Source organism: Bos taurus, chromosome 29 (assembly GCF_002263795.3).
Source record: "Bos taurus isolate L1 Dominette 01449 registration number 42190680 breed Hereford chromosome 29, ARS-UCD2.0, whole genome shotgun sequence".
Classification (NCBI taxonomy): domain Eukaryota; kingdom Metazoa; phylum Chordata; class Mammalia; order Artiodactyla; family Bovidae; genus Bos; species Bos taurus.
In genome coordinates, this window is record NC_037356.1 from 25,769,701 (window position 1) to 25,797,698 (window position 27,998).

At 41.1% G+C, this 27,998-nt stretch overlaps 1 protein-coding gene across 4 annotated transcripts in view; it reads right to left on the bottom strand.

Moving 5' to 3' along the window:
• Nucleotides 1–4,348: 4,348 nt before the first annotated feature.
• Nucleotides 4,349–27,998, bottom strand: part of ZDHHC13 (zinc finger DHHC-type palmitoyltransferase 13) — a 51,077-nt gene continuing 27,427 nt past the window's right edge. For 3 of the 4 annotated variants that reach the window (XM_059882897.1, XM_059882896.1, XM_059882895.1), the window contains 9 exons: nt 27,815–27,948; nt 24,404–24,506; nt 18,873–18,995; nt 17,747–17,809; nt 16,946–17,039; nt 15,104–15,187; nt 10,499–10,656; nt 7,243–7,340; nt 4,351–4,964 (listed from right to left, as the gene is read on the bottom strand). In XM_059882897.1, the coding sequence (XP_059738880.1) occupies nt 4,826–4,964; nt 7,243–7,340; nt 10,499–10,656; nt 15,104–15,187; nt 16,946–17,039; nt 17,747–17,809; nt 18,873–18,995; nt 24,404–24,506; nt 27,815–27,948 (996 nt within the window). In that variant the 3' untranslated portion in view covers nt 4,351–4,825. Of the gene's footprint in view, nt 4,965–7,242; nt 7,341–10,498; nt 10,657–15,103; nt 15,188–16,945; nt 17,040–17,746; nt 17,810–18,872; nt 18,998–24,403; nt 24,507–27,814; nt 27,949–27,998 lie in introns of all 4 variants that reach the window. The other variant, NM_001206141.2, reaches the window with a different exon arrangement.

Here is a 27,998-nt window from a genome sequence, read left to right on the forward strand (position 1 = left end):
CGCTTCCAAGGGGCACCATGGAGCTAAAGTTAGACACTGACTCCAGCTGTCATCCTGGGGGTGAAAGGCCATTGTTTAACAACACTGAGGGGAACAGCTGGTGAGCAGGATGGAGTCAGTCCCTTCTCCCCTCCTCTTTCCAGCCTACTGGCAGAACTTAACACAAAGTCGGCTGGCAAAGAGATTATCATTTTCAGAGTCCTAACGTGGACACACAATGTAGAGGAGAGAGGTAGACTGGGCACATTTCCCTACCAATAGCTTCTCTCCTTACAAGGATTTCTGAATAGCTAGCATTGATTGAGCCCTTACTATGTGTCAATTACAATTCTAAGCACTTTATATGGTTAACTCCGCTAATCCCCATCATAACACTTGGAGGTGTTCATAATAACACTTGGAGGTATGCACTGTACTACAACTAATCAGAATACAAACAAGGAAACTGAGGCACTAGGAACACATGTGCCCAAAGAGGCGAAAGTAACTTATAACCGACATACTCAGGATGCAAACCCAGGGTGCCCAGTATGAAACAGATGCCCAGGCTTTTTGTAACTTTCACACCCACATATACCTGAGGGAGATGCCAAAATAGAATAATGGGGTAAGATTCCTTAAGCAAATGATTCTCAAACTGTAGCAGGTCTATGTGAGAATCGCCGGGGGAACCTGACAAAAATTCAGATTCCAGGACTCTCTTAGATCTCAGAGACTGACTTAAAAGGTCTGAGATGAGAAATCGGAATTTTGAACACGCTATCCCTGAACACCACCCTTTCTTCCCACCCCAGCCCCTTATTTGATGTGAGCAGCCTGTAGAACACGAACTTGGCAGGGATTGGTGAGTGAAGCAGAGAGGATATAACCTGACAAAGTCCACCTGCCCCCAAACTGAGAATCAGACTTCAAACACCTCAGATCACATCATGCTCTGCTCAAAATCCCTTCAATTCCACTCAACAGATTCATTCAAATACTTATTGAATATATACTACGTGCTAGACAGTATTCTAGGTGCTTAGGATACATCAGTGAACAGAACACAGAGCCCTCATGGACCTTATATTCTAACGGGGCGGAGAGGGAGGCAGTATGCAGTAGACACAATGAATAAAGAACACAGTATGTTAGAAGGCGGGAAGTGTTATGGGGAAAAATGTAGTGTAGGGCAAAGAGGAGGAAAGGGGCAAGAAAAGGATGTTACAACTTTCAAAATGTGGATGAAGGCAGGCCTCATTGAGAAGTGGACATTTCAAAGAAAGCTGGGAGGAAAGGCACTGTGGATTTCTGGGGTTACAGCAGTCTCGGCAGAGAGAACAGGCAGGGAAAGGCCTGAGGCAGAAGTGTGCAGGGTGTGTGGGATGATCAAGGGGGAAGTAGGGCAAGCGGCCAGCCCAACCCTGCAGGCCAGTCAGGGCTTCACCTCTTTCCCTGGTGACATGCTGAGCCACTGGAGGACTCCTGAGCCCAGGAGTGCCGTGATTCAATCTGCCTTGTACAGGGCTTACTCCAAGGCTTGTAACTGGGTGAGGGTGGAAGCAAGGAGACCAAATCAGAGGGCTGTAGTCATGCAGGCAAGAAGTGATGTAACTCGGGGCCACAGCAACAACGGTGGCCACGAGTCACTTCTGGATATATTCTGAAGGCGGAGCCAGTAGGATTTCTCAAAGAAATGAATATGCAGTATTATGGGAAAAAGTGATCAAGAAAAACTGTGAAGTTTTGGCCTCAGTAATGGAAAGGATTAAATTTCTGATCAATGGATGCAAAGAACACTGAGGGTAGGGAATAAGGTTGTTTACTTTTTATTCACTTATTTTTAAATGTATGTTTTATTTTTATCTATTTTTAAAAATCTGTTGTGCGGGTAGAGCTAGGATAGAAATCAGAGTTTAGTTTCAATTTGGACAAGTAAATTTTAATATGTCTACTATTAGATGTTGAAGTGGACACGTCAGGTACACAGTCTGGAGTTTGAGAAGGAAGTCTGAACTGGAGTTAATAACCTGGGGTGTATGTCACCACGAAATCAGATGAGATTATCAACAAAGAGGAAGTGAGTTTAGATAAGGAGCAAGGAGATCAAGGACTAGCCTCTGGGACATTCCAGCACAAAATGGTAGGGGTAGAAAAACAGCAAGGAGATGTCAGGCTCTCAAGAGCAACCAGTGAGATGAGGAGGAAACTCAGGAGTGCTCACTTCTGGAGGCTGGGTGAGCAACTGTCAGATGCTGCTGTAGGTTCTGTAAGATGGACTTGGAGCTAACGCTGAATTAACAACACAGAGTACTTGACAAGAGCAGCTTCCATGAAGTGCTGGAGGTCAAAGCCTGACTGCAGATGGGTTATGAGGAGGATGGGAGAGAGAACCTGGAGATACTGACAAGGTTTTCAAGAACTTCTACTGACATGAGAGTAAAGAAATAGCTCCTTGGGAATTCCCTAGTGGCCCAGTGTCTAAAACTCGAAGCTCCCAATGCAGGGGGCCTGTGTTCAATACCTAGTCAGGGAACTAGATCCCCGATGCTGCAACTAAACATCTCACATGTCACAACTAAGACCTGTGCAGACAAATATACAAACACACACACACACACACACATATATATACATACATATGTTAAAGAAATAGCTCCTTATTGCTCACTTTAATCTTATAGCTCCCTAAATTAACATTCAAGACTCCTGGTGATCTACTAATAGCTCTCATCCACCTTTCCAACTTATTAACCAAGCTCCCCACTTCCAGTACTCTATGGGCCCAGGGTGTCATCGTTCTGACTACAGAGTTTTCTGTTGTCTTTACTCAAAGTTCTCTCCATGAGAATGCCTCTCAATTCCAACTATCTACTTTCAAACTCAGTATCACAGAAGACTATGATACTTTCTAATGCCCTGTCATCCATAAACACTTCCCTGATCACACCACTGAGGGTCTCCCCAACCTCTAAACTCTAACAATATTTTATTTGGATCCCTCTTATGGCGTTTAGTAGTTTCTATATTATCTTACATTTTTTCTTCTACATTCTAAATATATATTCTTCTAAATGTAGAATCATCTTCTACATTTATCTTAGCTTCCCCTCTAGACTGTAAATGCCAAGGTTAGTATGCCCAACTAAATGTTTTCTGGCCTACAATACCTAACATGGTGCTCCATGAATATTTGTGGGGTAATTTTAAAATGAATGAAATGTGCTTTCCATGTTACATATCAATTAGATATGGTAGAATACAGTGGCTCTGGGAATCTGAATTATAAACAAGTGAGCTCCAGGTCCCTGCCCTATCCCTGTGGTTCTGATCTAAATGGTCTATGGATCACAATTTGAGAATATTTACTTGGCAGGAGTTGATAGGAAAGGAATGGAGAGAGGATATAGCCTGAAAAAGTCGTTCTGCCTCTCAAACGAGAATCAGCCTTCAAGCACAATTCTAGTCACATCATTTCTTGCTTTAAAACCACACATTTAACAAGTTCACTCAAATATTTACTGAACACATACATGTCAGGCGGTATTCTAGGAGGCCGGCACTCTAGAGTGGGTAGCCCACTTAGTATCCATGTGACCTTGCAGAGCATGCAAACGTCTTTAGGCTTTACTTTCCTTATCTCAAAGGCTCTGTAGAAAAAATGAGAACAGATTACTGAGGAACTGAAAGGTCTATGTGGTCAGAGGACAAAGTGTGGTCCAAAGTAAGATGGTAAACAAAATAAGGCTCTATCATGCAAGGCTATCTTGAGAAGGAAATGGCAGCCCACTCCAGTACTCTTGCCTGGGAAATCCCACAGGTGGAGCAGACTGGCGGGCTACAGTCCATGGGGTTGCAAAGCGGTTGGACATGACTTAGTGACTAAACAGCAACAGGACAGGGCCAGCAGGACGTGATGGGAATTTTAGCTTTTGCCCCAGGACAATGGGAAGCGAAGGCAGGGTTTTCAGCAGGTAGGCGCCATGTCCAGGGATGTGTATATATCTGTGTGTGTGTGTGTGTATGTGTGTGTATATGTGTGTGTGTGTGTGTGTGTGTGTGCGCGCGTGCGTGTGCATATAAATAATACCAAGAGTTAAAGTTGAACTAGCATTTCCTCCAGAAGGGGGAAATTAGCATTTACAATCACATCCATTTATTATTTTGAAGGTACTAAGTAAAAATTCTAATTAGTCTTTAATACTTCCTATGTTCAATTTTCTAAGTAAAACAGGAAAAGAAATAAAAACTTGCTTATTTGTATTAACAATGATCTCACCTCATTCCTGGAACTGGGAATGTTTCTTCAGTCCTAAATACACCTTTTCTTAATTTAAGATTCAAGAAGTGTCAAGTTTCAGAAACTAAATCTCAGCTACAAAAAAATTGTTTTATTACATGTGAAAGCAAAACAGGTACATCTATTTAAATACTTTTTTTTACATATTTATAGATAAAACAAAGACAAATAATTTATCAAAAATTACAAGTTTAAAGAATAGTACTACTTTGAAACAGCCAATAAAGTATCTGAAAATACCACACTCTCTCCATAATTGGTGAATATTATCGCCAAAAAAAAAAAAAGGAACTTGCATTTTCTCATGAAAAATATAAAAGTTCTTTTTAGACGTTGGCTAAGATTGTTCAGGAACAGTCCGTCTTACTAAACCTGAAAAAGTGTAAATGCTTTCTTGAGAACTTCTGTTTTTACCAGATGGCTTTAAAAGCCACCTGTGCTTTCCTTCGCGCTTAGGTGAACTCTAAATCTTCATTTCACTTGCAGACCACAGAGCATCGACGTAAGTACAAACAAATCAAAGTGAGAGTTACGGGTTGCTTTTCTTCATACTGAGCGAAGAACTTTCTCTTTAGCCGGGTGAAAGACCATGGTGTACTGGGAAGTCCAGTCTACTGCACAGGGCTTGACCAAGCCAAAGCAGCCGCACTGGAAGAAATCTGCGAGGTTCTGTGTGAACCCAAGGCTGCCAAGAAAGGAACAGAGCACGTCTTACTACATTTCCTGTTAGCACGTGATAAACATTCACTCAAACCCTAAATGTGCACTGAGAATTTACAATACACATCCTTCTAAGATCCCACAGAAATCCAGAGGTGAATCAGACAGTTCCTTGAATCTGGGACCCTTAAAACTGAAGCCTGGCTCCATTTCTGAACATGAATCCCTATTTTGAGATTCCTGGCAACTTAAGTTCATTTTGGATCCTCACTTACTGGAAGGGTCACCACCACTATTAAGTTTTGTCTTTTCATTCCCACTGCTCTAATTCAGACCTGGACCATCTCGAAGGCCAGACAGGCCAGAAACACACACGCACACACACAATCAATAAGATGGGATTCTTCTAAGAAACTCTCTAAATGATGCTTCTGTCTCAATTCCTTCTAATTCATCTTACATACTGGAGACTGGGCCTCCAAAAACATGATACATCACAACTCCTCACCTCCCAATCAAAACCCTTTAAAGACATTCCTCTGCCCAGAGGCTCAAATCCAAATTCCTCATCTTTGTACTCACAGCCTTACACAATAAAAGCCCCAAGACTCCTTGGGTTTCAACGCTCCAAACATACCTTTTGTGATAGCTACCCTGGCTTTACTTTCCCCGTGATCACAACTGCATGGGCCATTCTACTACCCTGGAACCCACATTTCACTAATTTTGTATCAGGTAACACTCTCATCCTCTTAAGTCCTACCAGTTCTCAAGGCCCAGGGCAAGGCCCACTTCGCCTCTGGAGCCATCCTGACTGCATATATCTTCACCATCTTTATTTTCCTCCATTAAATTCCTGAATGCTACTATCTGTTCCAGTTACCATGAATATTCATTTTTATGCATGTGCCCCATCTTACGCGAGAACACATCTGTGAGTGAGGATGAGTGTGTGCTGCTGCTGGTTGGCAAGAGCCATCAGAAAGAGTTCCAAGGCTGCTCAGAAGGCAGCTTCCCAGGCAGAGGGCTGCCCACGTGGAACTGACCACGTAGAAGTGGGAAGGCATGCTGGAGATTGACAGGGCCCAGCTCAAGAGCTGGCTATGAGTAAAAGTAACTTAGGGAGGACATATAAGACAAACCTTTGGGCTGAGCAGCATTTGGAAGCCAGATTCAAAGTGGCTCCAAGGCTTTACCTTTAGTTCCTCCAGGGATGCTGCCGTTACTTGTCATGCCCCAGCTCGCTCACCTCTGGCCCTTTATTCAGACTCTTCTCCAGGGCTTAGAATGCCCTTCCTTCCTTCTCCCCAACCCCATGTCTTTCAAAGCTCAGCTTAAAATTCCACCTCTATCACAAAGAGGTCCATACTTCAATGGACTAAATATTTATTCCTCTGGTTACATCCCTGAGAAAGGGACTTATTACCACCACTGCCAGTCTCAAGCAATCAACACAAGCTTAACACCACTCTCTATTCTCCATCACTTTGGTCCCCTCTTCCCAATTAAGTCAATTTCTCTTCTCTAAACACACATCACAGTCATATTACAGGCTATGATTTCCCTGTCTAACAGCCTAACAGTTTCATCTTGTACCATGAGTGTGCTTTAAAATAGACTGCTCATGAGATATGCAGTAAGCGTTCAAATCCCTGGAGGGCCCTGGGTCACCTCTGCAGTGCTCCCAGCCTCCAGATCCCGATATATGTGACAGGGAGATAAGCTTCAAAGCCTGATCGTTCACATCATAAGAGGATGGCCTTCCTACAGACACACTCATTTTTAACAGAGGACGGGTTTTATACAGCTGGTGCTCTGAGGAGAACATATCCCAAACCTGAAAAAGTAGCTTTGACACAGGTGGGCTCATTAAACCATAGGGCTAAAAGAATTACTGGTGATAGAAAGTCAGGTTGAAAATCCTGGCAAAGCTCACAATCTAACGCTTTCTGCAGAGAGCCCTGTGGCTGACTTTCTCAGCCACGTGCTCAGTTATCTCACACTGACTTCATGCCAGCAATATGCAACCTTGTGACCATGTGGCTTGACTGAAAAGATCCCCCGGCTTGGCAAAACTTCAAAGTCACTTACTGTTTGTGCTCAGTCCAGTAGACTAAATCCCAAATTCTTACCACCTTGGGGCTCATGACCTTACCACTCATCTGCTGTCACTGAGGCTTCCAAGAAAGAAGAGGTTCAACTCCACCAGGAAGCCAGTCAGGAGGATGGCAGCAGGGCCATGGGTGGTGACGGCGAGGCCAGCACCTTCCATAGGCCCAGCAGGAGGAACAGGTCTCACTTACTTGTAGGGGGTCCTCCTGAGGGACAATGTCTGTTTCATGTGCTTGCTCTGCTTCAGCAGGCTGGTTCTCTCATAGGAGGTCAGGCCCAGAAAAGCAATCTGAAAAAGAATACTGGAAGGTATGCAAAAAAAAGAAACCACACCACCACACTGAGGCTCATCACTCTTGGCAGAGCACCACGGGACACTGATAAACAATCAGCTCTTCGCCAAAGACAATATCACCAAGCCTTCTAACCACAGATGGTGCTAAGGGAAAGGACTTGATAGCTCAAAACCAGACTCTCCTATATAAATCTAGTAGCTGGGCTTTTTTTTTTTTTTTTTTTGGATTGTCTGCTTTTTATTAACCTTCAAGAAAGCAGAGGGCATTGACTGATAATCATGAAAAGATTGCTTTAGCAATTCAGGCCGTGGCTTATGGCAGTGTTTAGATTCTCAACACATTCAAATTTCAGATGAATCAAGCAACATAATGTCAATATTAATACAATTATCTCAACCTCTATATGCTTCTTAGTATCTCTTTGAGAAGGGTCAAATAAAGTTAATCTGACGTGAAGGACATTTGAAAACTATCCTTTATAAGGACAGCCCTAAATTTGGGGAAGGGTAAGAATTAAAGAAACTTAAAAAATTCTAGAATCATTAAAACCAATATTATTCACTGAGATATCTCATCCAATTCTCTAACAACTCAAACATCAAGTTCCTTATCTGTAAAACACAGATTATCACAGCACCCTCTTCAGCTTGTCTAAGGACTTGCGATAGTATGTTTAAAATGATCTAGTGCAGAGGTTGATAGAGGTGAAGCAACTGGTCCAAGGCCACACAGCTTAGAAAATGACAGAACTGGGATGGACACCTCGGTCAGCATGGGAACGTCCGAGCACTGACACTGTCCCTACCATGTCAGCATGGGAAAGTCCATGGTCCCTGTCAGCAGTCTACACTCTTCGTTTGACTTGCTACAGTCAAAACCATGACTCATCAGAACACTTAGGAAATGAAAGACTTCAAATAATTGGACTATTTTGTTTATTAAGAAAACAACTTTACTCTGAATTCTCATATTCGAACATTATCCAAAACTTTGAGCCCACTTTCCTGCCTTAGAGAGTATAAACAAACTTTCTTTTAAAAAGCAAAGATATTATATCCTCAAATACTTGTACTTCTTTAAAGAGTCCAGAAAGAAGAAAGAAAAATTTAGAACTGATGTCTCAGATCTTAGGTTCTGCCTCTAACTGAGCCCTATGGCCATAAGCAAGGCACTCAGCATCTCTTAGGCTTAGCTTTCTCATCCGTAAAATGGACACACGACTTTGGCACAGTCTCCATCTCAAATATTTGTGAGGCCACTGATGCAAAAGTGCTTTGGAATACATAAAACATATATAAATAATCATTTGCATTACTAATATCTTATATATATATTATATACATATATTATTTATATATGCTTTACATATTCCAAAGCACCTTCCCAGCAGTGGGCTCCCCAACATTTGAGATGGAGACTGTGCCAAATTCGTGTGTCCATTTTACGGATGAGAAAGCTAAGCCTAAGAGATGTTGAGTGCCTTGCTTATGGCTGGGCTTCCCTGGTGGCTCAGATGTTAAAGAATCTGCCTGTAATGCAGGAGACCCAGGTTCAATCTCTGGGTTGGGAAGAGCCCCTGGAGAAAGGCATGGCAACCCACTCCACTACTCTTGCCTGGAGAATCCCATGGACAGAGGAGCCTGGCAGGCTACAGTCCATGGGGTCGCAAAGAGTCAGACACGACTGAGTGACTAACACATTTACTTAGTCAGAGGTGGAGTTAGAGCCAGAACCTAGGATTTGAGACATCAGTTCTAATTTTCTTCCTCCTTTCCTGGACTCTTAGAACAAACTTATAAATGATTATGGCTTTCCAGGTGATGCGAGTGGTAAAGAATCCACCTGCACAAAAGACAAGGGTTTGATCCCTGGGTCATGAAGAGCCCCTGGAGTAGGAAATGACAACCCACTCAAGTATTCTTGCCTAGAAAATTCCATGGACAGAGGAACCTGGTAGGCTACAGTCCATGGGGCCACAAAGAGTTGGACACAACTGAGCACACACACATAAATGATTATTATAATATTAATAATCATTGATGCTAATATTCATTCTTTTTTTAAATTATTTTTTGGCCACACCACATGGCATGTGGGATCTTAGTTCCCATACCAGGGATCAAACCCACACCTTGTGTAGTGGAAGCAAGGAGTCCTAACCACTGGACCAACAGGGAAGTCCTGCTAATACCCATTCCTACTGCCCGAGTCTATAGATGTCAGATAGGAGATTAGGACAAATATTCAGAAACCTCAATTCAGTCAGTATTATCAGCTTAATTCCTTTCTTCAGCATTTTCCCCCTTTTCCTTTCTTTACTTTTTATTATTATTGCAAAATTGGTTACTTCTTCATAAAAAAGGAATACATTTTGCTTTTGTTGAGTAATGCTCTAATTATCTGAGGTCTGGCAGTAATTGGCTCAGACTGATCATGGCTGTCCACTCCATGAAGGAGGCCATAGCAACAATGGGAATTAGGTTATGCTCTTAAAGGCAGGCACGCAGCAGGGAAGGAACAGAAGCTTCACAGAAAGCTGAAGGTGGTGGCTACTGCCCTGGAGCGTGACCTTTCTAATGGTCATGACCTTCTCTGCAAGGGTAATTACCATGTCCATTGGTTAGCGATGCATCTTTCATTTCTTCTCCACTTCCATGCCCTTAAGTACCACATAATAATAAGGATAACAAACAGGGCTAGGAAAAGGGAGGGAACATAATCATCTCACGTCTGCCCAATGCTTTACAGTTTATACCGTGCTTTTACACACCATATAGTTTAATTATATGATGGAAAAAGCCCTTGAATGGAATTGTCAGAAGACCTAACTTACCAGTTCTGATTTTTGCCATTCAGTGGGTGATCTTGAGCAGTTCAATTCACCTCCCTGACCTCTATCTGTTAAAGAGGTCAGCTTAAATAACTCTTACGACTATACTAACATCTTATTACTCTAACCTTTAAACCATCTGTTAGAGTTGACAGCAATTACTACCCCCGCCCCTGCCGCCATTTTACAGGAAACTGCAATTCAGGGGTCAAATGACATGCCCAGACCCACAGAGTAAGTGACAGAGGTAGCGCTCAAATCTAAGTCCTTCTACCTCAGTAAGCATTACTGTATATGCACTACAAGAAAATAAATAAATACCTGAAAAAGTTGATTTATTAATAAAAACGCTGACCATGAGAAATGAAAACTTGCTAACACGAAGATATACATGACCCAAGGGGAACAGGTCACAGCCTGATTGAGGTAGGTCCACAGTCCATCTTCTTTGAATGTTGTGGTACAATGATTTGACCAATCTGTGAATTCACAAAAGAGGGATCCATTATTTAAAAAGGTAACAAGCTAGTGGTCATTCTTCAAGAAGATAAAAATCGCTGCAGTTCTATTTAGGGAGAAGAGAAAGTAACACATAATAGCACAGATCAGAACTCAACTTAAAGACTTTATCTTCCAAATAAATGTCACCTCAACAAAGATTTTTTTAAAAATGGTACTGTTAAGGCTATGACAATACTGCATTGGTAGTTGGCAGTGAAGGAATAAAAGCCAAAACCTTTATAAAACCATCACTAAAATCAGTATATTCTGCATAAAATAGACTGGCCAGAAGTTAGTTATTCAAGGACTTGATAACTGAAAATGATTATATATTCAATAAATATTTGTCTGAGAAAATTCTCTATCTTATCCATGTTACAGCCAAGATAAGGGTCTATTACAGAATTGAACATAAATTCTTATTAAGGGCTCAGCTCAAGAGGCCATCGTCGAGGACACAAGAAATCCTATAAGCACCTGGGTGTCACTGTAACACAACCTATAGCAGGCAGTTACTGACTGTACTTGTGCAATGGGACCATAATTAATCCCACAGAGGGAGAAAAGCCAGGTGAGAGAACTCATGAGTCAGACACCCCTAAGAAAAAAAAGAACAAGATTCATATGGTCGCAGCTCAGTTTCTCTGCAGGAATATCTATTCATATGTCAGTCAAAAGTGAGGTCTTCATGATACTGACCCCCTAACCCAGGAAGCCAAGAACATCGGTAGTGAGAACACAGGCAGGAATAGGCAGAAAAAAAGGAACAGAGCTTCCAGGTAGTAAAAGCGAAAGTCAGTCACGTCCGACTCTGCAACCCCATGGACTGTAGCCTGCCAGGCTCCTCTGTCCATGGGATTCTCCAGGCAGGAACACTGGAGTGGGTAGCCGTTCCCTTCTCCAGGGGATCTTCCCAACCCTGGGATCAAACCCAGGTCTCCCACATTGCAGGCGAATTCTTTACCATCTGAGCCACCAGGGAAGCCCAAGGTAAAAATCAGTGACATCAAACAGGCATCATGAGCATTCATAAAGGACAAGGAAATAAGAATTGTATAGATGTGCACCTTGAGGTTTTATAAATGCCTCTGACAATTCGATAAGTAGTTCAGACATTTTCCCAAAGCAGCACTTAAGAGCTCCTGGGACAGAAAGGAAATGAGTCCATGGCTTTACTATCATCTGTCTGACCATTTTAGTCCTGAAAATCTTTTTTTTTTTGGAGTCCCATTTGATTTCCAACAATCTTTCATGAATATATGCCAGAAGCATTCTAAGGGCAATCTTCACAGAGCAACAATCAAGGTAAAAAAAACTTTAAGGCAAATTATACTCTCTTTAAAGCTGCTCATCAGGACAGCAAACAAAGATGCATTCCACATACACACCTGATAGACAAAATATACATGTATAATTTCCAACAGCAGGCTTAGGAAACAGCTGCTGAGCGGGAAAGAATACCTACTTTCTTTCTGCTTCTGAATGGCTACTGTTCCCTTCTGGGAATTTTTTTGATAACACTGCATGACTTCGAACAGGAATTTTCACGGGACTGATTTCATGTTTATCGAAGATATGGCTGCCAATGGCCACATACATTATGTTATGCAATACAACACTTTAATGTGTACTAATAATACATTTTTTCAGGTGGCCACTGGCTAATAACAGGGAACTTGTGCTCCAGATCAATCATTTTCATCTTTAAATAGCTTTGACAGTTATGGTGTTCTAACAATGATCTAAAAATCTTTGTGCCTGTAGCTCATAGGATGTTGACACTCTGTCCACCCTGAAAACAGACCCCACAAAAGGGGAAATGCACAGAGGCTGCTCAAAGCCAGAGTAGCTAGAACTGGATCCCAAGAGGAGGAGGGTACACAGCAGTGTTCTAGCATCAGTGTTGATAATAAAGAAGGTGGGATGACAATGAGGCCTTGTTAGAAAAATGGAGTGAAAATTCACTTTTGACTTCTGTGAAGTAATGATAAACGGACATGATGCTCTTGTTCAGTGTAAAGAAATATTGTGACCGTCACAAAATAGCAAAACGATAAATTAAAGTAACAAAACATGTTCAGCTAGTTTACACAGTTGTTAGTGAATGTAAGGTGGAACTGTTTCTAAGAAACAAAAAACGTAACACAAAAATTGCTTTGGAGCCAGAGAATAAAGACAAAGAGGAGGGAAGAGCCAATGCATGTAACAAGAAAGCGACTTGGGAAGAATGAATGTGATGGAAAATTGCTTCTGTCCTTATCAACAGTCTTATGCTGGACACAGCCACCGCACAGGGTGACTATTTTTAGTGACGAGAGAGAGTGCGGAGAGACAAGAGTGGCGTAAAATCTGGCTCCTCTCCCTGAGGATCAAGTCCAAGGGACAAGCTGGTCCAGGGGCCCAGCTTCAAAAGGTTTTCCAGGAATATGCTTTATTTTCAGGCCTTTAAAAGGGCAGCTCTTTCAACAGAAAGAAGCATTTTTTTTTAAAAAATCTTTAATTTATTATACCACAGGACATAATAATCGAAGCAGTTTTAAAATTTCAGTGCTCAGGATTACTGATGGTCTTTGACAAGAACTGAGATCAGGGATCACAACCTTCTGACTCAGCTCCATTTGCGATGGTGACGGTTACGCTAAGCTCCAAAAGCATTCCCTAGTGATCAGAGACACCAAAGGTGTCTGGTAGAAACAGGGCTGTCAAGGTAACTGAGGTCCTCTCCATGCCTATGGCAGGGCTAAAACCAGACCATTTCATGAATATCAATTAACAATCTCTAAACAAAACAAAAGGGACTCTTGAGAGTCCTTTGGACTGCAAGGAGATCAAACCAGTCCATCCTAAAGGAAATAAACCCTAAATATTCATTTGAAGGACTGATGCTGAAGAGGAAGCTCCAATACTCTGGCCACATGATGTGAAGAACTGACTCACTGGAAAAGACCCTGATGCTGGGAAAGACTGAAGGCAAAAGGATAAGGGGGTTGCCGAGGATCAGATCATTAGATAACATCACTGACTCAACAGACATGAATTTGAGCAAACTCCAGGAGATAGTGAAGGACAGGGAAGCCTAGTGTGCTGCAGTTCATGGGGCCACAAACAACTGACATGACTGAGTGACTGAACAACAGCAAACAACTTGTAATACTGGATGTTTCTGGAAGGAGATGTGAGAGGCTGCGGACAGCATGGGAAAAATTACCTTTCAAAATCTAAACAAAATTTAACCTAGAGAAAGCCAGCTGGTGAGTGGGGTTGGGGGAGTAAGGAGTGATGGGACTTGGGATGCTAAAGAGGAAAAGAAAAAAATGTAGGAATAAATTTTCCACATCTGTTAGAATCATTCCACATTTTAGCTCAAGCAATAGACTTGTATTCTACTGGCAAAATCTAAGACTTTAGCATGAATATAATGGGAATGTGGATGGAAACAGATCAGCAGTAAAGCCTGTGCCTCTAGAACCAAATGCCCCTAAAACTTTCAGAATAAATAAACAATAAACAGTTAGGCAATGGCAACCCACTCAAGTACTCTTGCCTGGAAAATCCCATGGACAGAGGAGCCTGGTGGGCTGCAGTCCATGGGGTCGCTAAGAGTCAGGCATGACTGAGCGACTTCACTTTCACTTAAACCAATAAAATCAAAATAAACTATAAGCTCTGTAAGTTTTTCCAGTTAGATAGCCTATTCCTAGGTCTGAAAAGCACAGGCATACAATTCTTAAGAGCTAACCAAAATCCTCCTTGCTTCAATTTAAACCCTGTTCTTATTCGATCACCTCGGAACAGCTGGACGTCACTCCCTACATGAGCCCCCTCACCCCCGCCAGCCACTGACAACCTTCTGCACGGCTACTGAAAAGTTGTTTTCCTTTCTCAGAGAAGCAGAATAAGTGATCTGCTGTTTCTTCCAAGTTATTATTTCCAACCTTTCAATCACTGTCACTGTTTTCCCATCAGTTCTAAGTCCTGACTTGATATTTATCAAATGGCACGAGCTTTCAGAGTTCCGTGCCTTAAGTACTATGACCACCTCCACCTCACTCCCTCAACCTCTCTACCACCAACTTTTCCCCCCTATTTTATTTACTTATCACTTCCCCTTGCTTTGTACTTGAGCAACTGATTTTTACTCATCTCACTGAGGGATAAATCTGCACTTATATGAGTCTATTTTTGACCACTTCTCAAACTTATCAAGGTCACTTCAGAGTTCAATCTCTTCCAAACTACTGACAACTAACCTCTTCTAGCATTTCTTACAGCTTCCCAATGCTGAGAGAGTCTTAAGGGCATTCATTTCACTTTTATTAGGGCATGGTTTATAGTCATCCAGCCACAATGTGATATAAAAGTTTACAAGAAACAGTGTATCGAGTGTGGGTGTGTAAATCTGCTATAAGAAAAATGTATACTTACAGATGAAAGATTCATATATAAACCAGTCACACACGATGGAAAGGAAAAATAAGAAGAATATGTAATAGTGATGGTTGCCAAAACCTACATCAAAAAAGAAAAACAACATATTTAACACTTTCTTACAATGATTTTCTAGAACAAGGTCTTATTAAACAATTTCCTGTCAAAAGCTTTCACTAAAGTAAAAAAGAACTAAGCTGTTGTTTTGCTTTTAAATGCCATTAAACCCAAACCAAACAGCTTTGATATGTCCTGTTCAAATGTCCACATCAACTGAACTAATATTTATTCATTACTTACTAAAAGAAGACATTTTTTTTGCAGAGAACAAAGCTTACTAAGTAAATCCTATGCAGCCCTAGGATGGCCTCTACAGTGCTGGAGGGAGATGAGTGGGCAGGAGCTGAGGCGAATCATACCCTGTCTCTTCCTTCCTTCCATGGAATGAGTTTATACAAGTATGACTTCTGGACATTAAGGACTGACTCAACCAGGGGAACCCAGAAAACAAACAGGGGCAAGAGATATCTTGGAGGGAACTGGATACAGCAGAAGAGGGGCAACCTGCAATGCCTGAGAAAGGTCTACAGAAGCAAGGGAAGGGTGAGGGTGCCAGGTATCCAAGCCCCACTGTTGCATGTGCTGCCCCCTCCCCATGCTGGAAATGGCAGCATTTTGACGCTAATGACACAAAGCTCCTTAGCCACCATCATGTTCCCAGCTTCTCAAAGCCCAGCAGAAGGAACAACACCCACTGGAATCAGGAGACCCTGATTTACAAATGACACTTTGTGTGACTACAGGTAGGTCATTTAACTTCTGATTCAGTGTTCTTGTAACATGAGGAAAATATCTCTTCTGTCTACTTCACAAGCCTGTGGCAACCAAAGAGGATGATATAAATGCAAATACTATGCAAACACGGTGTGATAAAAATATGTGGGCTTATATTATTGTTTTCCCACTGCCATTCAAAGCTGCCTGTCATCAATGCTATTCATCTCATCCCTATGGTGGGATGGGGTCCACAAAGCCTGGGAACACAGGAATGATCTCTTCACCTGTTCTATAAACACAAAAGCTCACAGAAGTGTTAAGTCACTCAGTCATGTCCGACTCTTTGTGACCCCATGGACTGTACCCCACCAGGCTCTGTCCATGGGATTCCCGGGTAAGAATAGGAGTAGAAATGGAGTAGGTTGCCATTTCCTTCTCCAGGGGATCTTCCCGATAGTAGAAAACATCAAAATGCACCACGGAAAGGTCCTTTTGTTCATCAAGATTCTACAAGCATAACCTTCCCTTGAAGACTCATGAGACTCTGAAGTTCTTCATAATAAAGCCCTGCCTTTTACTGTGAAGGCTCAGAGGAAACCCAGGGCTTGCAGATCAGGACAATGAATACTCCCATGGAAGGCAGGCCCCAGACCTCTGCCATCTCTGGCTCTGGTGCCTACCTGAGCCTGGGAGGCAAGGAGAAAAGGTGACTAAAAGGGATAAGATACAAATTATGGAAAGAACATGCTATCTGGAGTGGAAAACTGATACTACTAAAGTGAACTCGAGCAAATAATTTGACCTTTAGTATTTTTTCCAACTCTAAAATGAAGATAGTAATACCAACCTCTCATGATCAAATAGGATACTATCTATAAAGGTGCTTTAAAATTATTATCAACCTCAAAAATCAGTGTTCCAAAAGTATTAAGACCACAGAGCTGATCCTCTGACAAGCAAGAGCTACAGATGCTTAGATCCTTTGATGCTTACTGCTTTTTCTGAGTCACACGCATTAATGAAAAGAGAGCTGAACTTCAGATGGAAACTTGACACTCTCACCTATGCACCGTCCAGTCCACATGCAGTGTTGATCGTACCGAGCCACACAGGAGTTGCACACATGGCAATGGAGTGACCTTAATGGCTTCCTTATCTAAGGCGACAATTAAGAGAGCGAAAAGCAGATATCAGAATCCCAAAGTGGTAACAAATCAAAAGCAAAATCTTGCTTCTAAATTATAAAGACATACTGGCACAAATAATCCTATAGTGATCATCACTTCACTCAGGCTCTGGAAGGCCTTGTTGCTCTTGCTTCTGGGTGTCTACTTTAATTGGGCCATCAATAAGAGGATATGGAGTCCAGAGCCTACTGACACCGATGAAGGGGAAATGAGGCAGCACCACACAGCAGGGTGAGTACCGGACTAAGAGAAATCGAACACGAGTTACATTTCTGGCTCTGTCAGTAATTTGGGGAAAGTTACTTCCTCTCTTTAGGCCATGAATCCTCAGTTGCTAAATCAAAGGTTTCACTAGGTGGTTTCTAGGGTTACCGTGATCCTGAGACTCCAAGTTAGTTCTAACATATGCTTCATGGCAGGAAAAGGCAAACCACACACACAAAGAGATTCAACCATAGGCAACTTCAAGAGATTATAAACATCATTCTCTTATATGTTCAAGGCAGAAAATTGTTCTGACAGCAATGCAAAATTTAAAAGAAACCAATTTTATACCTGGTAAAAAGAAAGGTGTATAAATATACCAGGAAGATGTGAAAAATGCTTACATGAGCATTGTAACAAAGAATTTGCTTTTACTATGGGAAAAGAATTATAGAGGAAAAGACTCACTCACAAGACAGGATGTACAAAATGTTCTGAAGTCCAGACAGCCGGTCTCTGCAAGGGTGATGATACTCTGAAAGACATTAAGTTTGACCTTACATTTGCTTTTTACTGGGGGAATGGATGATGCATGGTTATATACCATTCTCACAGTTCTCTCTCCAAACTGCAATAGCTAGAAAAGCAATTTAGAAGACCTGCCACCATATCATTCTGTGCCTGAAATATGTGACTTTTCAAGGCTGCATTTTCAACCACAGTCAATAAATTAGAATGCACAGATTGCTCCCCCTCCCTGTATTCCATGAATGGCAATGATCTCTTAGTTATAATATGCTAAAGAAAAATAAACACATACATTATACACTCATAAAAAAGGAACAAAACCCACCTATACATCAGAATTGATGGTTATAAATTCCAAAGGCAGGCTTTCAGGAATACTGGCTTTAGATAACAGAGAAAACGACAATCTCCCCAACTTCTAACATTCACGAGCAATGGGAGACACACCGTGACTGCAGACAATTTCAGTCTGAGGACAAAAAGGGCATCTCCTCAGCCAGTAAGGAGGAGGACTCCCCGTGGTCTCGTCCTAGATACTCTCCATATATTTAATAGGGGAATTTAAGCTGTATGATGATTACCTAAGTATTATTATAAAGAAGCAGGAGCTTATACCTACTGACAGAAATTATATCTGAAAAAGTCTTGGTGGTATATTACTGTAATGGAAAATAAAAACATTTTTTAAATGTTCATATAAATAAATGACAGTGAAGAAATCTGCTTGCTGATTTAATTATTCCACATTTACGCTGCACCTATTATATGCCAGGTTTCCCTGCGGCTCAGAAGAATTCGGCTGTAATGAGGAGACTCGGGTTCAATCCCTGGGTTGGGAAGACCCCCTGGGGAAAGGAATGGCAATTCACTCCAGTATTCTTGCTTGGAGAATCCCATGGGCAGAGGAGCCTAGCGGGCGACAGTCCATGGGGTCACAAAGAGTTTGTCACGACTGAAGCGACTAACAGACTGATTAGCCGCAGGCACTGGAGATGCAGTCACAATGAAAACCGACATCGTTTCCGTGCCCTTCTATAAAACAAACCAGTAACGGTACAGAGAAAGCTCACCATTTTCTTTTCTTCTTCTGAAGCCTTAGTGAACCCTGGATCAGTTGTCCAAGTCTTGTAGAAAAAATAGAGGAAGGCTGCTATGCTGATAATGAAAACGAAATACAAAGGGGTGCCTGCTACATGTGAAAGCCAAGTTAAGGAACATATCAGACTTCCAGTAAGAACACCCTAATTGTGATGTAGGCACATTTCATCACTGGCGCTTACTCTGCACTCTACCCTTGCCTTTCCCACATACACACACCACTACGTGGACTAACCCTGAAACCTGGTCCCACCCTATGGTCTACTCCCACAGGAATTTGCTCACAGTTGGCTAATAATTATCTCTCCTCATCAGCTGAAACTCATATAAAAGACTGAGAGGAATAGTTGTGGTATATGAAGAACCTCCTAAATACTGAAAAACCTTCCAGATCCAAACAAATTAATATCTAATGGGGTAATTGTGCCTCTCTTGTGCGCATCTAAAATAGTATTTTCTGGTCACCTAATAAATTTTAACAAAACTATTCAAAGAAACAAATCACTGAATTCAGAGATTCTAATTAAAAATATTTCCCTATATATTAGATTAATGCTAGCAAATATTTCTTACAAGGAAGTTTAATAACATAATTCTTGTAGTTGTATTAGGCTGAGTTAATTCAGAAACAAAGAAATTGCTCTCCTTGCAAAGTGGTTACGAATTAGATACTATTTGGAAAGGCAGATATTATGGACAAGTTAAGATAAAGTGTTTCAAAGATAGACATTATCCACTTTGAAGTGCTTTTAAAGTAGTTCAAATCCTTTGTACCAAAAGGGAAAATTTTGCTCCAGGGAAGGACAAATGAACGTGCAATAATGAACCAATAAGCCAGCAGTAAACCAGTTCTCCTTGTCCAATTAAAATCATTATATTGACACAGTAACTGTATCTGCCTTTGGAGGTGTTACCAAGCTGCCTGGTGCTAAACTTCAGAATGGAAACACGTAGCCATAGAACAAACTCTAAACTCTTGGCTATTCAAAGTGTGGTCCGTGGACCCACAGCAATGGCTTTACCTGGGAGCTTATTAGAAGGGTAGAGCTCCAGACCTCACCCCAGACCTGCAGAAGCAGACTCTGGAGTTCACCAAGATCCCTAGGGGAGGCACACACACATTATAGTTTGAGAAGCACTGCTCTTACCCACAAAAAACCAGCACAACCACATCTGGTTCTGGTAAGCAGGAATGGTTGGTTTAGCTTATTGGTTTATCTGTAGATGGGCCTGGCTTTATGAAAGAGCCAGGATCCAAAAAAAAAAAAAGCTGTGTGAAACTGAAATTGCATTCCCCTAAAATCCTGATCAACATACATGACACAGTCTCAAAAACCTCCAACTGAATCACAGGATAATCTCACGTACTGAGTGGAACAAATTTGGGCTCCTGTTCCGAATAATCTTTAAAACAAATCCTGCAGAAATTGATGGATTCTCTCCTTCCAAATAAACAGATCCCTTCACTATATTCCCTCACATAAAAGCCAAGCATTCCTTGTTCCCATGCGCTTGCTCTGTATGGCTCACTGCTCTCAAGTGCTCCCCACTTTGCCCATTTACTTCTAAAATCATACTTTTAGGATGTCCAAGTCCTAACTGCCTTCAAGACTTTATAGCCTTCCTTTCACTTGAGGTCTTTCCCTGTGGAAAAGGATTCTCTCCCTTCCCTAAACCCAAGAAATGTTAATTCTATGGCACTCAGCCCTGGATTATAGTTAGCTGTAGACAATTTAACCTCCCCAGTTAGCCTGTGACCCTTTTGTAGCTAAAATATTTCTCAACATGGATCTGAGATCTGCCGTTCTATAACTTGGATTAACTGGTTTTCGTTCTTTAGCTCCTTTATATCTACACTGTAGATCTACACTACAGTTGCCCTACAGGCAGATGCTACAGGGGCTGCTTCCAACATTTTTATTGAGTGCTCATTCTGTACAATGCACTGGCTTCCAAATGACAGACTCTCAGGCACTTGAAATTGGAAGGCAGAGCTTACACCTCCAGGATAAGCAGCAGTATCACTGCTCGTACAACACGCTTTCCTGCATGTGTTCCTCTGTTTGCCACTGTCTCTTTTCGAAAGAACAGAATGTGAAACAGAGCAAACACATCTCAGGTGTGTCCTGACTAGCGCAGTGGACCATGAGATGCTGATGTCTTTTGCCTGGACACTCACGTCCTAATACTACTAGACGATACACTGGTTTCCTTGAAAGCCGCATCACTACACATACCCAGCTTCTAGTCAAAGCTCCTGGCTCTTTTTCATTTGATCTGAAGCTGTGTCATTCTCATCACGATGTGCACTCGTATCACGCTGACTGTCTGAAACTCAGTATTAGGACTTCACATATTTATCCCTCTTAAATTTAACTCAGCTATAGCTGGAATCCCAAACGTCATGTTCAGTGGTTCACCATCTCTTTGCTGAATCTTAATCTTACCTTCAAACTCAGCAGTAACGCCTTCTCTCCTCTCAAACCTGGCACCACATATCACTCGCTGTACACACAAAAGGCACTAAAAGAAAGTGTTCATCTCAAGAGCTAACCTAGAGCTGCTCTTAAAATTCCAACATATAATCTTCCACACCAATTTTGTTCTTAAGAGTAATTGATAATAATAAAATAATAGGTATTATTTACAGAATGGGGACTATGGTCAGCATTTTACAGATATCCTAACATAGTAATACTTGTAACCACCTGATGAACTTGGTACTGTTATCCCTAATTTATAGGATAACTGATATTCAGTGAAATTATTTGCCCAATGGTACCGTGGCTCAGCAGGCAAAGAATCAGCCTGCAGTGTGGAAGACTTGGGTTCGATCCCTGGGTTGGGAAGATCCCCTGGAGAAGGGAATGGTAACACACTCCAGTATTCTGGCCTGGAGAATTTTATGGATAGAGGAGCCTGGTGGGCTACAGTCTATGGCGTCCCAGAGTCAGACATAACTGAATGACTTTCACTTCACTTCACATAATAACTAGTAAGAATAAAAAAAAAAAAAAAAAAGCCAGAACTCCAGTTCATTCTGTCTGATTCCAAAGACCACACTCCTTCCACAATGTTTCCAGGCCCTCTTCCCATGATGGGCAAAGCGGCTGTGGGAGTGGAGGCCCCATGCAATCCAGACACGGCAACACTAGTCCACACCTTCAGGATGGGTCTTTTCAGGGCAGCACCTCAGTGCACACCGAAGGCAGTTCAGATAGCATTTAGCATTCAGCTTGGAAAACACTGATCTGATGGCGCCACCTACTGACTGACCTGGACCCACCAGCAGCAGCCTGGGTGCTTATTAGAACAACTGGCTTCATGCTGTACATGTCAGTAAAATACCTTCCTGTCAACTCCAACATCTTTTAAGATTCTGTCCAGCTATGGAAATCAAATCAGTCCTTCTCATGTTATGACATCTTCACAAATACTGAACAGCAGTAAACTCAGCTGAGTACTAACTAAATACCTCTGTAATTGAGGTTTTCAAACTATGATGGAGTAACATTTTTGTTAATACTGACACTGCAAATTTGAAATAATTCAATGTAAAAACTACCACACTTTTTTGATGCAAAATCTGAAAGAGCATGAGTTACCCACATTTTAAAAAGTCATCAAGAAACACAATTTTTAAACTATGTTTACTCCACTGTGTATGAAAATATCAGTCAGCCCTTTCAGTACCACGTCAATTACCAAAACATTTACTAGCCTTGGGACTTCTATAAGTGATAAAAGTATTTTTGTATCACATAATATCACCCAAGCCTTTATTAAATGGTGGTCATAAGGCCAGTGCTTAAAAAGCTGCCCTCAAATCAATAATTGAGATGAAAATTAATGCACTAAGATCTTTTGAAAAGTCAAAATGACCCCCATGGTATACTATGCCATTTATTTAAAGGAATCTGAAAAGTACTAGAGATAACGCTCAGAAATAAAGAGCATCACTAAAGTAAAAACATGCTATAATGAAGGGTGATAAATGCACTCAGAACTCATATGCCTCTCTCACTTTACATTTATTCCAATGAAAAAATACACTGAGTGAACGCATCTCTCTTATAAGCAGTATTCTTTCTTTTCAAGTGTATCACTCCCAGAAAGAGAAATAACAGAGTTAAAGGAATATGCTTAAAGGTACACGTCTATTCACCACATCCCTTTTCCTGGCCTGGAAGGAAAGCAAGGCTTTTAGTAGCTTCCTAGGGCCCTTTGAGGAAGAGAAAGGAGCCTAGAAAGAGGTGGGAACTCTGAAAACTGGAGAAAACGCTTCCTTCCTAATGGGAGCTATAAATAGCTATTAACTAAGTTGGACACAACTGAAACGACTTAGCAGCAGCAGCAGCAGCAACCCCTATCCAAGGCAATGGCTGCTGCTAAGTCGCTTCAGTTGTGTTCGACTCTGTGCGACCCCATAGACAGCAGGCAATCAGGCTCCCCCGTCCCTGGGATTCTCCAGGCAAGAACACTGGAGTGGGTTGCCATTTCCTTCTCCAATGCATGAAAGTGGAAACCCACTCCAATACTCTTGCCTGGCAAATCCCATGGACAGAGGAGCCTGGTAGGCTGCAGTCCATGGGGTCGCTAGGAGTCAGACCCGACTGAGCGACTTCACTTTCACTTTTCACTTTCATGCACTGGAGAAGGAAATGGCAACCCACTCCAGTGTTCTTGCCTGGAGAATCCCAGGGATGGGGGAGCCTGGTGGGCTGCCATCTATGGGGTCGCACAGAGTCGGACACAACTGAAGCGACTTGGCAGCAGCAGCAGCAACCCCTATCCTCACTTTCAGGTGACTGGATTTGGCCTGGGCCCTGCTCCTCAAGTGATAAACCAATCCCTTGGATGAGTTGTTATTTTTTTAAACTATGAGTTGCCATCCACTAGTAGGTCATGAAAGATTTAAGTGGCCTATGACTCGCATTTTTTAAAAAGGAAATAGAATAAAAAACAAAACTATTAGAGTAAAGCAAGTATTAGGATGTGCTTTTGTCTCACATATATTTTGGGTGGCAACACAAATTTATTTTTACTGTGCACTGAAAATCACTGCCTTGGATAATAACACTGCACTGACCACTGCTGAGGAGGACACATTTCCTTCAGTATTCCACCTATACAGGTAATCTTGGTATCCAGATTTATTAAACGACTATAACTGCTGACCAAGTTAAGAGAACCATCTGACCTTAAAGAGAACCTCAAGGCAATACAGTAATTTTTATGGATCTAAATAATTCATTCACTGTTTTAATATATTGTTAAACTGTTTCCTTCCTATGTGTAATTAATACTAAACACCTGCTGCTTCCATAGTGTACCCTGAGAGCATGTCCAGAATTCAGTAGATTTCCAACATTAAACACCTTCAATCAGGACCATTAAACTAATATAAATTTGATTTGCATTCCCTGGATCTCATCTAGTATCTAAATTTTAGTCATTTTTAAAAGCTAAACAAGATATGCATTTAAATGTAAACTTGAAGGATATCAGGAAAGAATAAGATGAACCAAGTCATAAACATCCAAAAAATGGAACTCAGCAGAAAGACTGTTGGTAAGTATATAAGGCTCTTGTACCCGAGCAAGAACCTAAAAGAAAAAAAGTATAAACATAAGGTATTAGTGAAAGTAAGTATGAATCATATTCATCTCATTTCTAAATTCCCTTAAATAATAATAACAGTGAAAGTAAAGACGACCTCAGATAACAACAACAGCTTTCACTAAGCGCCATGTGCCACTTTCCACGTGGTAAGAGCCACGCACCATCATCGCTTCATTTTACATGTGAGAAAACGGAAACACTGGGACTCTCAAAAAGTGAATGTTCTAGTTCCTGTAACTAACTTGCACGTTATTTTACTCCCAATAACATTATATTTTCAATTAATCTTTTTCATTTCTATTGAAATACATATTTGTATTTTTGGCATGTTGTATTTTCAAATACACGTTCTATTTTCAAAATGCAAAAATTTAAATCCCTGGAGACTCATCTTTACATTTAACAAGCTAAATGTGAAGCAAGCAGTGTATTTTTGAAACACACGGAGGCACACAACCTTGAGCATTTTTATCCTACAATCAGCTTGCGAAGCAGACACATAACATAAAAAGGTACATACAGGTTATCGGTGGCTCTCGTCATCAAACCCCAACCATCTTGCTTGGATCACAAGCAACATGGCAGTCCACATAAAACTTACTCAAATGTTTATTATTATAGTTTCAAAAGAAAAAAAATCTTTTACATTAAATACTCAATACAGTAAATGTATGCATGAATATAGTTTACCTAGATCTATTTTAAAATTTATATCATAAAACAACAATGATTGAACACACATATTAAAGGGTTTTTAAAAAGCTATCAAGATCCTAAGCTCAACTATGATAAAATAACACTTGGCAACAAGTAAAGATCCCAAACCTCAGGCCCCCAGTATGCTGCCAGAATAGGCCAACTGAAGCCCACACATCCTTCACGGCATGGCTTGTCTGCAGCAAAATTTGTTTGACCTAATTAAGTGGTGCAGTGAACTATCTTATTTGTAACAGCCTGCTACCACGACCTGTCTACTGACAGGTATCACACAGCAGCCTGGATCAACAAACAACCTCTTGTGGAGCCAGTAATAGTGGAAGTTTATAGCTGCTTACTCCGTGAAACTGGGACTCTGAAAAGTGGAAGAAATAAAAGTAGAACGGACAAAGCTGCCATATGCATTTGTCTCCCATTTGAACAGTGTCCGTATGCTAAGCCTATGGACTTCATAAGCACATGAAGCCCTCAACTCACAAAGTTTCCATATAAAAATTTTATAACATGAGTTTCTATTAAAACAAAGTCTCAAATGCCCCTATCCTAGGTGAGTAGATATTGTGCCAGCCTTTGCTTTCTCTCTGGAAAAAAGAAAAAATGTGACTGCAATTTGGCTTAAAATTTATTTGAAAACCAAGTCAATCCAATTAGTGGAAAATGAATGAATATCTCTAACTTACAAATTTTCTGCATAGCAGGCAATTTCAGGCATTTTACTATTTTTCAGAAATTTGAGCTTTAAAAGCTTTAAAATTCATTTCCAGCCTACTGTCCTGTTCTTGAATGACTAAGTGGTAAAATTCCGCTAATGCTTTTTTTTTTTTTTAAATAACAAAAGCAACTCATGCTTATTCCACAAAATGCTGGTAAGCAGACAAAGGACATAGGAACACTCATAATCACACCCTGAAGACAGCAACACACACTTTCTTTTAGATTCTCTCTTATAGATCATCATCGTTACATTTTCCTTTCCTTCAGTGATTGAAAACACTGAAGAGAGACAAGTGTCCTGCTTGTATGGGCCTTACATTCCAGGAAATAGTAATTAAGTGCCATGGGGGAGGATACAGCAGAGCCAGTCAGACACGGCTTGGCTGAGGAGGGGATGCTGGGAGCTGAGGTCCATGAGACGTCTCCCGCTACGTAACAATGTGGTACAGAGCAGAGCCCTGCAGACAGACACACAAGCAAGAGCCAAGGCCCCAGGTGGGTATGAGCTTCCTATGTTCTAGAAACAGAAAGAAGGCTGGAGGGCAGTGAAAGTAAGCGATAATGCCAGAGGGGAAGGGGTGACTACATAGCACCTCACAGGTAAGGAGTCTGGATGTCATTCTGAGGACAAGGAGAAGCCACGGGAGGGCTTTATGCAGGGAGAGAAGACAGAAACTGGTTTGCTTTTTTAAAAGCCCACCCTTGATTGCTGAGTGAGGAGGAACTACAGTGGGATAAGAGCTGGAGTCAGAAGATCAGTGAGGTGGCCTGGCCTAAGGAGCCAGTGGAGGAGAGGGTGTGAGCAGACCAAGTGGGACAGGGCAGAGAGGGCCTGGGAGGGCACTGGGTGTGGGGGTGAGGAGCAGCGAAGAACAGCGGGGGCAGTAATCTGAGGACGGGACCCATTCTTCATGTAGAAACTGCATGCCGCTCTGCTGGGAAAGGGAGACGAAAAGCAGCGCTGGGGTACTGAGTACTGGGCATCAGTAATGGTTTTAACCTTTACATTTGTATTAACCACAAGGCAGGTCATAAACATCATCCTCATGTTAGAGATGAAGAAATCGAGGCACAGCAAGGTAAACCAACTTGCTCAAGGTCAGACTGTCATGTGGTAAAGCGTGACTTGAACCCGGGCAATCTGACTCTTAACTAGCCACTACATATATATACGTGTGTGTATGTGTATATATATAGACGTATATATACATATATATATAATGTATACAGATGTATAATGTAAATATATACACATATATAAATGTAAATATATAAAATGTATATACATACATTGTATACAATGTATATACATACCTATGTGTATTACATATAAATATGTAAATATATAAAATGTATATATGTATATATATATAAAATGTATGAATATATTATTAAAAATAGAACTATACCATAGTTACTATTTTATAATTTCCTATGATTTACTTAGGTTGTTTCTTACCTAAAAAACATTATGAGCTAAAAACTAGCCTAAAATGAATTTAGATTTAGAATAGGAAAAAAAACAATTTCCAAAAAATGGGAAAAATGCTTCAAGATGCAAAATAGTCACAAAAATCTTCCCATTATTCATTAACAATTCAAAAAGTGACCCAGGGAAAAAAAGTGAGCTAGGATATTTATTTTCTACCAATTGTCAATATAATTAAATTATTGGATTGACCGATTTGCTTTCAGTCAAATCATATACCACCAAAGCCCTGCCCTCCCACCTTGAGGATCATTCTATGTGATAAGTAACATTCATAGCTCAATAAAAATCTGTGGCTCCAACTAATAACAGTAAAAAACGAGTACTCAAATTGGAAGGGCAATAACCGGCTTTGCAAAAACTAATACACACCTTGGAAACAAAGATGTCAGAAAAAACAATATTATTAAAAGAAATCCTTTTAAAAGCCAAGAATCTGAATCGAAGTCCAATATGTATCCAACAGCCCACATGGTAATCACAGAAAGGAGCAGCAGCAGGAAGACCTATTAAGAGATTCAGAATTTTAGAACTTAATGGATTTTACCTCCTAAGC